Here is a 15,019-nt window from a genome sequence, read left to right as displayed (position 1 = left end):
CCTGATAAAGTTCCCTTGGCCTTCGGAATTAAAATAACCCCATATCATCACATGCCTATCTCTATGTATGGTGAAGGGTATGTGATGATATGGGGTTATTTTAATTCAAAAGGCCAAGGGGAACTTTATCAGGATGCATAGTATCATGGGTCCATCAAATAACTGGCCGTTAAAAATAAAAATGTGCCTCCCTCTATGGGAATTTAACATAGGGGTGTGTATACTTATGGCCCCTGCATTTTAGGAAGAACATTTATTTACTTACAATACATTATTCATTCACAATGAAAATTGGTGTCCTTAAAAGGTTGGATTTTCCAGAATTCTTTGAATTAAGACGTTTTTTTTAAATTCCTCTCTTCAAATCAACTTTAGCATGGGTGTGTAAACTTATTTAATCCACTGTATACAGTAGTGTACAAATGCAACCTGATATGAACAGCTGAATACAATATTTTTAAACCAATAATTGAAAGTGTGTATAGTCATCAGACATTAATAAATCAGAACACGTTTTTAGTCGTAGCCCCTAAATGTATTCTTTTGTGCTTTTACATGCTGTCCAATAGAATATATTTGATATTCAGTATTAAAACATATTACTTTTTCTTGTGGAATACTGTCAACTCTAAAAATCTTTCAAAAAGAAAAAACAATTATTTTTTAGTCGAGTGGCTGAAAAGTGGAAAAGGCTTAATTATTATTTAGCTCTTTTCCAGATCTTGCCTCAGGGACCACCTAGGATAGAGCCGGCACTGAATGTTTGAAAAACAATTTCAGTCTTGAATAATCTGAATGGTTATGAACATTATGTCATAATTAAAGTGGTCAATTAATCTTTACCTTGTGTTAATACAGGCTGCAACACCAGAATACCTTTTGCTGTGGCAGTAGCATTCAGGTCCAACTATGGCTTTCCATTTTTTAATTTTTTTTTTTTTTCATTGTGCATTTGTCAACAGGGTGTCTGTGGACTAACCTGTGCAAAATATGTATCACGACACGTGATGTTATGATCAAGTGTGAGCACGCAGTATGCAGGGTGTGGTCTCATCAGGTGCAGTGTAAGACAGTACCGTATGCAGTGTGTGTTTACAGCATTTCAGGCCTCCCTGAACATTTGCTCACCAGAGAAAAGCAGCCAGAGCTCTCCTCTCATGCTCTCAGGAATGCCCTTGAGGACCAGCTCCTTCGTCTTCTCAGTGCGGTACATACACACTCCCTGTCCGTACTCAGCAAAGTGGTTCTTCCACGCCTGCTCCTTTAGGAACTCCTTTGCCTTAGCAAAGAGGGAAAAGTATTTCATGGAGATGCAGCAGCACAAGTGCAATTACTGCAATCTTTTTTTCTGTCAGATTTCTGCTTTAACTATTCCAAACCAGTGGTTAAATTGATTTCTTGGACAATTTACAAAGCAAATACTGTAACATTCTATAATGCAGAGTCACAGTCCCATTGCCTTGAGCTTAAAAACAGGTCTGGCTTTGTTCATACATTGCGGGAAAAATAATCTAGCTAGGTGGCAGTTAGCAGCAATCCTCCATGCAGCTTTAATATCAATGCAGAGTAGTAATATGAAAAATGACTAATGGCTATTATGAAAAAAAGCGAAGAAATGACAATGAATTAACTTAGAATCAAATGCCACATTTAAATAATAGCTTTTAACAGAACCAGAAGTGAACAATGTATTAAACTAGGTTTAACTACGTGGCGTACCATGCTCGACAAGATGAAATGCTTTTCAGAATCAGAATCAGAATCAGAAATACTTTATTGATCCCCGAAGGGAAACTCTGTGTTGTAGTTGCACAATATTATAAATAGTGTAGAAATACAAGAAATAAAGAAATATAAGGAATTGGATACGTACGGTATTTACATAAAGGAATGTTATTATACATTATTTACATAATTCACATAATTAAGGATTTGGAATGGTGAAAAGTTAAATAATAATAATAATAATAATAATAATAATAATTGTGGTATTTGAGATTGCACACATGTCAGGCCAGTGTTATTGCACAAAACAGATAATACAGATAATATTGTCCAGTTTCAACCTCTCTAAGTGTGTGTGTGTGTGTGTGTGTGTGTGTAATTGTACTCGACAACGGTGCATTTAACTCACCAGTTTGGGATTGAACTCCTCAGGTGAGCGGCGGCGGTACATGGTCATGAGGGCTTGTGTGGCTGTTGGCACTCTGCTATCGTTCAGGTTGAACGTACGCTCGCCTTCTGAGCTCAAACTGTGCTGTGGGCTGCTGGAAAGCTGGGATCCATGCTGGGAGGAAACCTGGAGGAGACAGACATCAGAGTCAAGCTTTGGAGCTTTGAAATGGACACACCACAATCATTTTTATAGATTTTCTATGTACTCAAAGTAAACTAGGTATTTACATAATGAACAAAACAACAGTTTGTTTCACCTCGTCATCTGAGCTGTTTAGGCTGCTGGTAAGCTCCCTCTCTATGTGGATCTTGGAGCTGGTCTGCTGCAGGAAGTCAGAAATCCTCTGGACCAGGAAGTCTCGGTCCTTCAGGTTAGCAAACAGGAATGTCATACGATTCTTGGTACTGATGGAGAGCGGGCTGGGCAGCACATTGGAGCTGTCCGCCTTCTCCACGATGGTCACCTGGAGGAACAAATATAATCTCAGTTAACACAAAGTTTCTTACCAACCAATTTACCTTTACCTGCTGAGACATCCCATTCATTTCAAAGGTTTAATGCAATTTAGTAATTGACTAGCGTTAAATGGAAAACAGTAATAACTTTGTGTACTTTATTTACAGTAACAACCCTCTACCAGACTTTATCAGACACATTCACATGTTAGCAGTTAACTTTAGTTTATGCTCATGATGACTGCTCTTTAGACAGAGACAGATTCCAGTTACAGTGTTGGTTCTATTCCCAAAAGCTACCAGACAAAGACGAACAACTTGCCTCTCGTAATGGGATAATAAGGCTGCACAGCGTCTCCTCCTTGCTGGTGAAGCAGATGTAGTTGGTGGAAACAAACATCTGTCCCAGGATGTGCATCTTGTTAAAGGGGGTCCACAGGGTGCAGTCTGTGTGTCCGTCCAGTTTTTCATCTTTGGGCAGACGGAAGAGCGCCCGGTAACGCTCACTTTTCGCTCTCGCATCCAAATCCCTGAAGGATGAAAAACATCATGTTAGATGACACATTTTTGTAAATAGATAATGTAAACTAACAGCTTGGTTTGACATAATCATAGTGATAAGGCAAAAAGGTGATACATCATATATACTCACTCTAATGAAAAACAATACATGTAAAGTATATCCAGTTAAATTTGTGGTGAGTGGATAGTTTCATTTCCTAAAGTTACACAATTTGGACACAGACAATAATGTGTCTGTGCAGATGCAGTGTTATGCAACAATCATATAACCCCAGACTGCAGTATAACCAAATCATGCTTACATAAAATGTTTTGATCAAGCAAAAATTGGATCTTGAGGCCATTCTTTAAGGCTTGCAAAGACCCATTACTAGAGTTTGTGACAGTAGTCCTTAGCAGCTACAGGTTGGCATGGAAATGGGAAGGGAAGAGGGTTGATGGTTTGCAACACATACACTACCGGTCAAAAGTTCAGGGTCACTTACAAATTTCCATTCCCCTCCATTATAGACAGAATACCAGCTGATCTGAATGGGTGGCAGATCTTTAATGAAAAATATCTGCATTGACCATTATCCACAACCATTCTTTCAATGTTCCAAAGGCACATATGTTTACTAATCTGATACCAATTAAAAACAAACTAACTCATTTTAGACTTTCACCCTTGGTTGTTAAGTGTCTGGGTAACCAACTGCTCTGCCAACCACAACACATTAAGGCTCAATCAACTGCATGTCATAAACAGGCTTGAATGGCATTAATTATTGATGAGCACAAGCATTTCCCGCTCCGCATCAGATCTTTCTCACCTCTTTAGTGCCGACACCTTCTTGGGTGACTTCTTCTTGAGTTTGGGCAGCGAGCGGTCCTGCTCGAAGCCTTTGTTGTCCAGGAGCTGACGCATGGCAATGTTGGCCAGCTGCTCTGCCAGCTTAAAGGTCTCGTTGATGTTGAGGAAGACAGAGAAGACGTGCTCGTTCATGCGGGTGCTCACCTTGATTGCGTCGGGCAGCAAAAGGGTGGCACTTTTCTCCAGCTGGGTAATATCAGCCCAACGCACCACCAGTTTGGCTGACAATTACAAAAGAAATGAAGATAGAGACATCAGTATATATGGACACGATAAAACAAAACAGACCAAGGTAGCTCTCAGGATATGGTGTAAGACTTGCATGATGGTTCACCTTCAGAAGCATGCGAGAATACTAAAATTATAATTTAAATGTGGTGTGGTGTAGATGTTGGTGTCTATCAACTTACTGCTATAACTTGTGATAATAGTTTATAGTCTCAAATATATATAAGATAGCCTTGAAAAAGATATCTCCAGGTCAGAGATTCTTTTAATAAAGAAATTAAACATGTGAAGTATAGTGGATATAGTTAAATATTCAAAAGGCTACAAACTCCAAATCAAAACTCCAAAAAATTATTTGGCGTTCACATTACAATAAATGGTCAAAGAGATAGTTAAGGAAGATTGGAATAATATTCGTCAGACAAAGACAAGCTACTGTATATTTTGTGACTCCACGTCACCCCACCCATTTTGCTTAAAGACACTGACAAAAGTAGAGTTGGGTTTATATCCAACCTTCTTTTCCTAGTAAGTAGGAGTAGAAGCAGAGGTGGTTGATGCTGAGGTAGAGCCATCCCTGTCGTGGCACCTTGCCCTTCCAGAAGCTGCAAGAGTAATAGTTGACCAGCTTTTCCTCCTCCGGCATACCAAACAGTTTACGAAACTTGGTGCTGGCCTCCTTGAATTTGTCCGTGTCATCGTCCTCTTTTACGTCATGGTTCTTGTTGTACTCCGCAATGATGCCCTGAGGCGACAAGGACAGAGATAGGAAGACTAAATGAGCTGAGACATGAAACATTAGGATTTTAAAGTGAGGAGCGGAAGCTGTCTATGACTGCGGTTTTAAATGTACAATTCCACATTGTAATTCCACATCTAATGTCCTCGCATCCACTGCATCTCCACAAACAAAGTAATGTTGTTTTTATCAATATGGTTTAATGTTGCATTACATGACCCATTTCTTCTTTAAAGCCGTGCTTGTGTTTGGATCTCTCCTCTTACTCTCCGCGCAATCCCACCCCCATTTACTCACACGGCTCCCAGCAACACGGAGAGACACAGCGGTGACGGCACACACTACATTTGTCTGCAGTTTTAATTGTTATTAACACAGTTTTATGTTGTTAAGCATGAGAGGTAAACCTGTATTTGTATCAGTGATTCCGCTGGTAACTCTGCTATCGCGGCCGCCACGGCAAAAACACAGAAGAACTTATTGAATGCAACTAACTTCAGTTCGTAGAGTAATAGTGTGTGAGACAAGGCCTGCTGGACCTGGGCCAGAGATGTGACCCATGGCCAAAATATCATAGTTCATAAAAATGCAGCACAGTGACAATACAGACATTTCATACACACAACGTGTGTAACTCCGCTGACCTGCCATTCGACCCGTGCTGGACCCATTCATAATGAGTCAGCCGTCTCTCTGTGAGTAGCTTAAGGCCATCGCACTCCCCCTCTAACCCTAGCTCTTTTAACCATTTATTGTTGAAAAGAAGTGAAGGAGCTTTCACAGGGATACTTTTTTTTTTTAATATAACCTATGATATTTATATCAGATAGCTAATTTTTTTATTTACATGTGTTGCAGTTGTATGTATATACAACTTCAACATAAGATAAATGTAGCATAATATGGATGTGAAAGCAGTTATAAATAGCCTATGTGACACTAAAATTAGTTTTGGTTAAAATCAACAAATAATCGTAATAATTAATCGTCATCTCAATATTGATCAAAATATTCGTGATATATATATATATATATATATAATAATTATAATATATATAATATTTAATAGTAAAAATATTATATAATAATAATAATACTATATATATAAGTTTGTTTTTTTTAAGTTTTTTGGGACAGTTTAGGCTTTTTTTATATAAGACAGCTGAAAATTTGAAAAGGGAGAGAGAGGGGGAATGACATGCAGCAAAGGGCCACAGGTCAGAGTTGAACCCACGGCCGCAGGTACAAGGACTGAACATTTGTAAATGTGGTGCATGCCCTACCAAGTAAGCTATCAGATACCCACTACACATTTATTTTTGACCACCTGTAAATCTCTCTGAATGTTTGTGACCAACAAATTAAAAAAAATTAAAAAAAACAAACAAACAATCTTTGTCACTTCCATCTATAATGAACAACAATTACCTCACTCTTTCACAGAGGACACCTTTGTATCTGAAGTCCAAACAACTACATTTTTGATGGAATAGAGTGAGCAGTTACCTGGACTTTTCCTTTGACAAAGGTGGTAATGTCATTCTCATTCTCAAAGATGGAGAGAGTCTGCAGCAGGTTATGTTCCAGCCACTCCCAGTGCTCTGTAATCTCTTTGCGGGAGGTTCCTGCAGAGAAGTGAGGAGGGAGGGTTAGTGCACTCAGCCGCTGTGTTAACAGGAGGAACATGATGGTGTAATGTTTCAAAATTAACTGGCATTACAGTCATGATCTAGTACTGGGCCACACGTGAATTTATGGGAAATTACTATTGTATTCTTAAAAACATTGAGGGGGGAGATCCTGGAGGCAACATCATCAGTGCAAGTCAAATTTCTAGAGCCAAGAGTAAAATAAAATTCAAATAATCCACATCCACAGCAACACTATCTCCATTGCCATTGTCTCCATAGTGTCCCATCTTCATTAAATTTGAAACTACAGCAAATTACAGCAGTTTGATCCTCACATCATAATCTTATAAAGCACCATCCTGATATGTTATTATGCATTCCCACAATGTGTGGGTTGCATTTTATTGCCTCTGAACGCCCACATAAATGCACATAAAGCACAGCGGAAAAAATTGGTTCAAGCATCTCAAATGTGATAATTTGTTGTAAAAATAAAATAAGCAGTTTGAGTGTGTCAACTTACTACAGGAAATTTATATTTTTCACTTACATTTAGTTAATTAAGAAATTAAATCAGCAAACCAATTGATAATGAAAATAACTTAGTCGCTGCCCTGGTTTTGTTTTGAAAGTTTTTAAGCTTTTCTGAAAATATAGCGGAAATAATTTCATATTCAAAGACACAAAAGAAAAATGATTAAAAACAAGAACAGTGCTGCTGGACTGTGGCTGCTACTTTGCATGATTTACTACTACACACTGTCTCACTGGAGATAAGTAAAGCTTTGCATACATAGAATCTGAAGACAACATTGTTGTGAGGCACCAGCAGATGGACATGAAATCATAATAAAACCCCATCCAGTAATTAGAAGAAAAACACAACATCCACTCAAATTTGAACATTGCTTCCTGCACCCGATCCTGTACCCTGCCCTTCAAAACCACTAGGGCCTGATGTAATGCTTGGCATTCAGCAGCTATGTGAAAAAGGCCGGATGTTGGAGCATTATGTGTTGTGTTGGCTGTGGGAGGGATGTGCGGGGGGTGAAAACACAGACGGGTCTAAACTGGAGAAACATATCTGTATAACTAAAATGTGCAGGAAAAAAAAATCCACAAAGTAAATTCTCAAATTAGGCTTGAGATAGTGGCTTGCTTTCCTTCTAATACATGTGTTTGAGCTAAAGAGTGAAAGTGCACATACCATGAGCAATGATCCAGTAAACTAAACAGTCAGGAGTCTGGTAAAGGATCCTATATGGAGCCATCCGAGCACTGGAGTCCAAGACAACGTCCAAGGTCCCAACCAGCAAACCTGTTAGACAACAAAATACTGTTATTTTTTGTGATTAACAATGTTCTATTTTTTTAAACATACAAAACGTACAACTCTCAACATGAACACATCTCCATAGTTATTAAACTAGTCTGGACCCAGCTTCTTATGTGCTAAATAAAAATAAATGTCTTGCCTGTGTCCAACAGCAATAAAAACCTCACACTCTAAAATTAACCATTAATCATGATACAACTTATCCAATAAAACGTGTTCAGCTGTGAAACAGAAAACCATGTGAGAGGCCTAACAAATTATAAAAGAAAGTGTATTAATCCTTTTAAGATATTTTGTTATGCTTAAGCAAAAGGGGAAACACATGAGGTATGGTTGTTTGACATTTGACCATTTGAAAAACCTGTGACTGGAATGTCTATGCCTCACAATGAATGCATTTGTTAACTTGTTAGACTGATCCGCATACGCTTAATTCTGAGACATGATAACTAATAGTTATTTTGGTACTTGAAGCCAGGTGATGAATGAAGGCAGATAACCACAGAACTAAGTGAGAGGCTGAGAAGGTGCTAAAACAAAAGTCAGCCGACAGAAGACTGAATGCGCTAATAAAATGCAATAAAGAGCTCTGATGCATCTAAAAGGCTTAACAGATGTCTGTTTCTCCAAACAGAGAATTTGCAGCCAGCAAGAAAAACACAAGTTTCCTAATCCATACTACATACTGATTTCAGGCTGTTTTTAGTGTATAGTGTGGACAAAATTAAGTATACTCAACCACACAGCTTGCATACTTATTAACGCTTGATTTTTGAGTGTGCTGTTGATTCTCTCACAGTACAACGCACAAAAGGAATTGGAGGAGCTGGAAAGATTTTAATAAATTATAGATGGTGGTGAAACAGAAACATAGCACGCTATAGCCTCTTAAAGACAGTCTAGTTGGGGGCGGGGACAAAGGGGGGCCCAGGCTTTATATTACAGGGGCACTGCCCCCCTTTAGAAAAGCCATTGCACGTAACCGTGTCAATTTAAAGTGTTTAAATATGTCAATGTTTTTGTTTTCCAACTCCCAACCAGTATACAATGGCAATTAGTATGTAGAATAGATTTGGGACACAGTGATACGTGTAAACAATGCAGGTTTTAACATATTTAAAAACATACATTTGGGAATGTTTTATGGAGGAAGAAACAACATTTTTGCACTCTTCAAGGATTCAGACAATGTTTTCTGGTACGAAATACTGAATGTAAACAAGAAACCTTCACAGGATACCTCTAGTAACTTATTAACAGTTACTGTACATCTTAAGATTTGATGGAATATTGTAAGAACCCTTTAATAATGACTAGCTGAAATTTCTATTTGCAAGTGATTTACTTGAAATTTAGAAACCCGCTCTTTTTGATTTAGAGTAAGTATGCGTTCAATTGCCATAAGAGACGGGTTATTTTTGTTCAGCAACTCGTCAGGCAAAGCGCAGTATGAGTCACACAGAGAGAGGGTAAGTTGGAGGAAAAGAGAGAGAGAGAGAGATGAAATGTTTTATTTTCAGAAAAAAAAATAGAAGACTCACTGACCCTCCATCATTCAAAGACCTTACAAACCTTCACTGTCTCCTTTCTATCCTTCTTATGTCTATTCTTTTCTGCCTTCCTCCACATATCTGCCATTATAAGTCCTCATCAGTCTCTCTCACCATTTTGTCCCGATGAACACTCAAGAAAGCAACTTGAGCTTCAATAAATAGCTGCTAGACCATGGCGTCTTACTGTAACCTGACAGACAGCAAGATGGTGAATGTCATGCCGAATGTCATGTTTTGAGCACTGTCATTAGAACTACTACAATAGTAGTGTTTCACTTGTATTTGTAACCCATTAACTGTTTCCCCAGGGCAGACGAAGTCAATCAGCAAAAGTGGTGTCTGACACTGAAACTGATGAGCTTATTTCAGTCTCGCACTTTACTTTGTTTCTCAAAAAGGGACTAAACCAAACTGTTGTGAGTGTGAAGACTTCCTCTTTGAAGAAAGAAAATCATGGGGTTTAAAACAGTCATACAACCCAAAGGTTCAAGTTCAACAATTGCTCACATATTGACCTCAGAAAATTTTATGTGTTACCTGGTTAGCTTTTCCTCTCAAAATAGGGTTGCAGGGAATGAAAATTGACATTTATCATTCAATGTACATTTTTGTATCCACAGTATTAAAAAATACGTATATATTTTCAAAATGGAGATCTTTTACACATTTACACAAAAAATTAGTATTTATTATAAAGCATTTGTTCAACCAAATAAAAATCCCTTTTGTTTTCATTCCTTTCAGGGTCATTGTTATTTATTGCAACCCTACTCTCAAAATACTTCTAAATAATTCCAAAGAGATACAGCAAATGAGAGTATCTAGTGCTTTTTCTTGACATCTTATGTTTAAGAATTCATGAAAAGCAGCTGATTTGGACATTGTTGTACAGCATGCAATGAATGGTTCAGCCTACGACATGCAAGTTGAGGTTTAACACCGGAAACTTGGTTGTTATGCACAAGAAAGGAGACCACTGAAGGTTTGATCCCACTTGACATCCACCCGTCACTCCTCCAGTAAGACTGATAAGTGAAACCCAAAACAGACAGAAAGACAGCGGTTTCTTAACCAGTGTGGATTGTACACGAGTTGTTGAATATTTACAACCCGAACCACAAACTACACTTGCCTCTACAGCATTAACTCATTACACCAATACTGTTTGTTCCATCTCACACCCCTGCCTTACAGTTATAATTCCTTCCACATGCTGTACGAGTGGGTGTACAAAAAAAACAACACAAAGCTGTGATGGTTGCATGTTCCGTCAATGGAATGAGCAGAACAATCTATAAAATCATGTGACGCCTCAATGAAAGACCAGCAGACCAAACCAACAATGTGAAAAAAAACGGCTTCATTTTCTTCTTTTTTTCCCCATCTCTTTCTGCTAAAACATCTTGGGGGGGGCAGAGATGGGTGGTTACTGGGTTAGGATGTTTGCATTGAGCACACAAAGGAACACAATCTGCCTGAGACTTAAAATCAATACTGATTCAGATACCAGAAACAGGAGACAAGCAGGAATAATCATTATCATCACATTCAAGTCTCGTTGCCTCCACATATGTATTTAACAGCCTCTCCACCTTTTCTACATGTATATCAACATCAAATACAAGTCCTAAAGTTCAAAGTAACTGTGTGACCTATAAAAGGACATGTCAGTATCTGTCTGTTGTTCATACTGACATGACACACCTCCAGTTAAACATATAGTAATTATAACCAGCAAGACCGTGTTATACAATGACTCAAGTTATTGTGAAATGGTATGCTTTAAGTGTCAAGTTGCATAACAGCTGACATGATGGCCTGATTCTGAAGTTATTTACAGATGGATGCAGGTTTTGTTCTGTCTTTTTATCTTTGTTTCCTTGCAGAACATACTGACAAATAATGGTCATGGCCACATATAGACAACAAAGGACACTTGGATGCAAGACGTCCTTTCCAATGTCTCTCCAACTCTGCACTGTCCCACAAAACATTGTGTGCATGCAAACTCTGTTATTAGATAAGACTGCAAGTTAAAAGCTGGTAGTTTATCAGGTTATATGTGTCAACCTGCAAATGACTTAAACTGAGCAATTAGTGTAGACTAGCTTTATTTAGTTCAAATTGTATGTATATGCATTTTTTTTAAATCGTTCCCTGTGGAATCCTATTGTGAACAACTAAGTCATATTAAGTATATTTACATTCTTCTGTAAGAAATGTGTTAAATGAATTTCCTTCTACAAATTCATCTGCAAAGATGATTTTTCTTAAAGTTTCACACCTGCATTGTTCACATTTGCTAGCTTTCAATGTTGTACTTTTGCTGGGGCACTGCTGCCTTTATTGGTGCATCACTACCACCAGTTGAGTAGTATAATGATGTGTATTGTGTTGCCTTCGCTCGAGAATAAACAAAACTGGGATCTACTCACGTTTAGTAAAAACATTGCTCCATTGCATTACTACTGTTCCAGAAGTCCACAGGTTACCTTTCATTCACAACTGACAACCACAGTACTATTCTCTGAAAGCATAATGATATGACCACCATTCATTTAAAAAAATAAAATAAAGAAAAGACTTGCAGTCTCCTTTTCTCAGGCTCTGGTGAGTTCTTGTTTTGGCAACACAAAGTGTGCTAAGTGGTGCTAGAGGATGATGTCATATTATGTAAATGCTGAGCATGCTGACTTGTACTGTGTGCCAGTTTGTGCTTGGCGCCCAGACACACTGGCACTGCCAACAAGCACTTCTTCCAGAGAGAGGGTAAATCAATCAGCTGCACCAGGATGGAGCATTTCACAGAGCCAGGCAGAAATCTGCTGTTCTGTTTAACTTAAAGCTCCTGACGCACCAGACAACCGACCCTTGGCAGAAAAGGCAGGTGGACTGAGCAGTTTCCCCGAGTTGGTCAAAAAAAGTCCCTCGGAACACACTAAACACGACAAGACGTAGCCTTCCGACTGAGCATGTCAGTCGACCAATATGAAGGCCAACGGCCCCTCCGGACGGGCAACGACAACACGGAACACACTAAACAGACTCGAGTCACTGACTTCGCCGGACTGTCAGACGGTTGATTATCGGGTTGGTGTGTCATGGCCATAACAGGGCTTGACTTCTGATGTCCGAGGTGGCAGAGGGGCATTGAGGTTTGGTGAGAAAAAAAAAAAAAAGGCAAATGTATATTTGCTTTGCCCCACCAAACCACTGCTCTCTGATTTTCAAACATAATTTGTCAGAGTGGCAACATTGTGAAACATCAGTACAGAAGCTGCATGAGCAGAGATGGACGAAAGTTGCCAAATTTAAGCAGTTCCTTCAGAAAAAAATTAGAAATAATTAACTCTTGTAAGGGTGAAGGGTCTTTAGGGTTTTAAACATGGAGACACAAAAAAAATAAAAAAATAGATGGGTATCTGGTTGCACATCCAAGTTCCCCAAACAATCTGAGTCTGACAAGTCAGAGAGAGGATCTAAGAATTATGGGTCGCCAAATTTCCAACTCTACATCAGTTTTATGTTAACTCCAGTTCTTATTTATTGGAACTAATCTTACAAAGGAATCATCATTAAGGAGCATCGGGAACCCTCAAATAGTAAATCATATTGTAGTTTCCCTTTATCACCCAAATACTTAAAAGAATAACAGAAGATGAATGTATGAATGCTCATTAAAGAGGGTCAATTATGTCAAAACTTAATGCCCACTTAAGCCTTTATTAGTCCGACTATGGTTGATAAATGTATACCTCGAGACAAGAATTTGCCACAATCTTCAAGCCCCTGCGTCCATGATATATCTCTAGAGATTTTTGGCCATCATTGCTTTATATTAATACTTTCCAAAAGGGGTTTTGCATCAATATGATGAAGTACATTTTGTAATGTATCTTATTAACTGGATTAACCGAAAACAGACATTACCACTGGGTTTTCTTATCTATATAAAAAGGTTCAGTGGTTCCCAACCTGTGGGTCAGGACCTCCACATGGGGTTGCAAAGTTAATCTAAGAGGTAACAAGATAAATACAGGGGTTAGAAATAAAAAATAAACTAAATTCTGATACTTCTTAATCTTTTGTGTGTGTAAAATTGCCCAGTACTGAGTCAGTCCTTAGTGGCAGATTTTACTCTTATTATAATAACAACTGGTGTTGAGGCTCATGAGCAGTGACACTGACAGATTGAGAAAATCAGGAAACAGAAACTGAACGGATAAGCACAGATTAATCAGTGACAGAGGCATCATTTCCACTTCATAGTTTAATAAAAAAAAATAAAGAAAAGGCCTTTAAATATTCATAATTTCCATTTGGCTGCACATACTGTATGGTAAAACATGAATGGACTTAATTACCAGCTGGGCAAGAGGGGAAACGCCGCTGGGACCATCAGGCGCCCTCAAAAGTCCAAGGTTCTCGGTCTGTGATAACTTAAAATTTATTCTAAGTTTGTTTTGGAATATGGAAATATCACCTGACATCACATGGTCCTTGAAGATGGTCTTGCTTTATCTCCTGATCTTAAAGCAATGGGCCAAAATATAGCATTACAACCTTCATAATTTAAAACCATTATATATAAATGTTAAATTACCCCACAGCACATATGGGGCCATATCATAGTTTATTGTAGTATACTACATAAGGGGAGCATTGGGGGGTTTATAGGGGTCCAGCAGCTCATATTTGCAGCCTAAGTTATCTATGGCTGTCTTGGATAAAACGTCAAAATCAGGACCCAAACAGTCTCATGTATTAAGGTTTTCACATACCCAAATATGTATGATTATCTCAAAGATGCTAAACAGCTTCTCTTCTGTTAAATTTGAGGAAGTGCCACACTTTTTTGATGAATTGCAAACAGTCGGATTCAGGTCAAAGAGTGAACCAAATTTCAAAATTCAGAGAGAAAACAGGACAGTGGGCTGTTAACTGCAAACCTCCAAATGTCATTTCCGCAACTTATCTCCCTCTTCCTCCTCATCATGCTCCTGCTGCTGCTTGACCCATTTTGGATAGAATAAGCGAGAGAGTGGAGGAGTGAGAGAAGGAAGAAGGGGAATGATTCAGCATGAACAAGCAAACAGACAAATAGAGTCACTGTTGTTAAGGCTCCACAGCTATTAGCAGCTGCACAAGGACGACAACTACTTTTGTTTGCATTGTTGTAATGGTTGAAATTCAATTTGTCTTGCACGCAGGGATAGTCTGCCACTTTACAAGATAGTGTGGCCTAATTTCTGGAGTAGGTTTTACATGATCTGTGAGTAGATGTGCTGGATGTTGTCCCTTAATACTTGGTCAAAAGGTGTATCCTTCATTAGGCTCAAGCAGGCTGATAGTGTGAATGAATCAATCAGTAAAGAAAAGTACTCAACTCCCCTTCGCTAACAAACACAAAAGGCCCCCCATGACAGCTGGTTGGTCATATGATCCGTTTTACATTATCCTGACCATGTGATTCCCCATGTCAAACGTCAACACACTCCACCTGACATGTTGTACCAAGGTAAAAAA

At 38.6% G+C, this 15,019-nt stretch overlaps 1 protein-coding gene across 3 annotated transcripts in view; it reads right to left on the bottom strand.

The window, feature by feature from the left end:
• The window catches only part of tbc1d9 (TBC1 domain family, member 9 (with GRAM domain)), a 32,775-nt gene that overhangs the window by 16,790 nt on the left and 966 nt on the right, over window positions 1–15,019 (bottom strand). For all 3 annotated transcript variants that reach the window (XM_032538742.1, XM_032538726.1, XM_032538734.1), the window contains exons 2-9: window positions 7,812–7,922; window positions 6,480–6,598; window positions 4,751–4,979; window positions 3,966–4,227; window positions 2,954–3,161; window positions 2,433–2,639; window positions 2,135–2,299; window positions 1,129–1,279 (exon numbers count right to left, since the gene is read on the bottom strand). In XM_032538742.1, the coding sequence (XP_032394633.1) occupies window positions 1,129–1,279; window positions 2,135–2,299; window positions 2,433–2,639; window positions 2,954–3,161; window positions 3,966–4,227; window positions 4,751–4,979; window positions 6,480–6,598; window positions 7,812–7,922 (1,452 nt within the window). The remainder of the gene's footprint in view (window positions 1–1,128; window positions 1,280–2,134; window positions 2,300–2,432; window positions 2,640–2,953; window positions 3,162–3,965; window positions 4,228–4,750; window positions 4,980–6,479; window positions 6,599–7,811; window positions 7,923–15,019) is intronic.

This window comes from Etheostoma spectabile, chromosome 2 (assembly GCF_008692095.1).
Source record: "Etheostoma spectabile isolate EspeVRDwgs_2016 chromosome 2, UIUC_Espe_1.0, whole genome shotgun sequence".
NCBI lineage: Eukaryota > Metazoa > Chordata > Actinopteri > Perciformes > Percidae > Etheostoma > Etheostoma spectabile.
The sequence above is the reverse complement of the archived record's forward strand: the minus strand, read 5'-3'. Positions and strand labels throughout refer to the sequence as shown.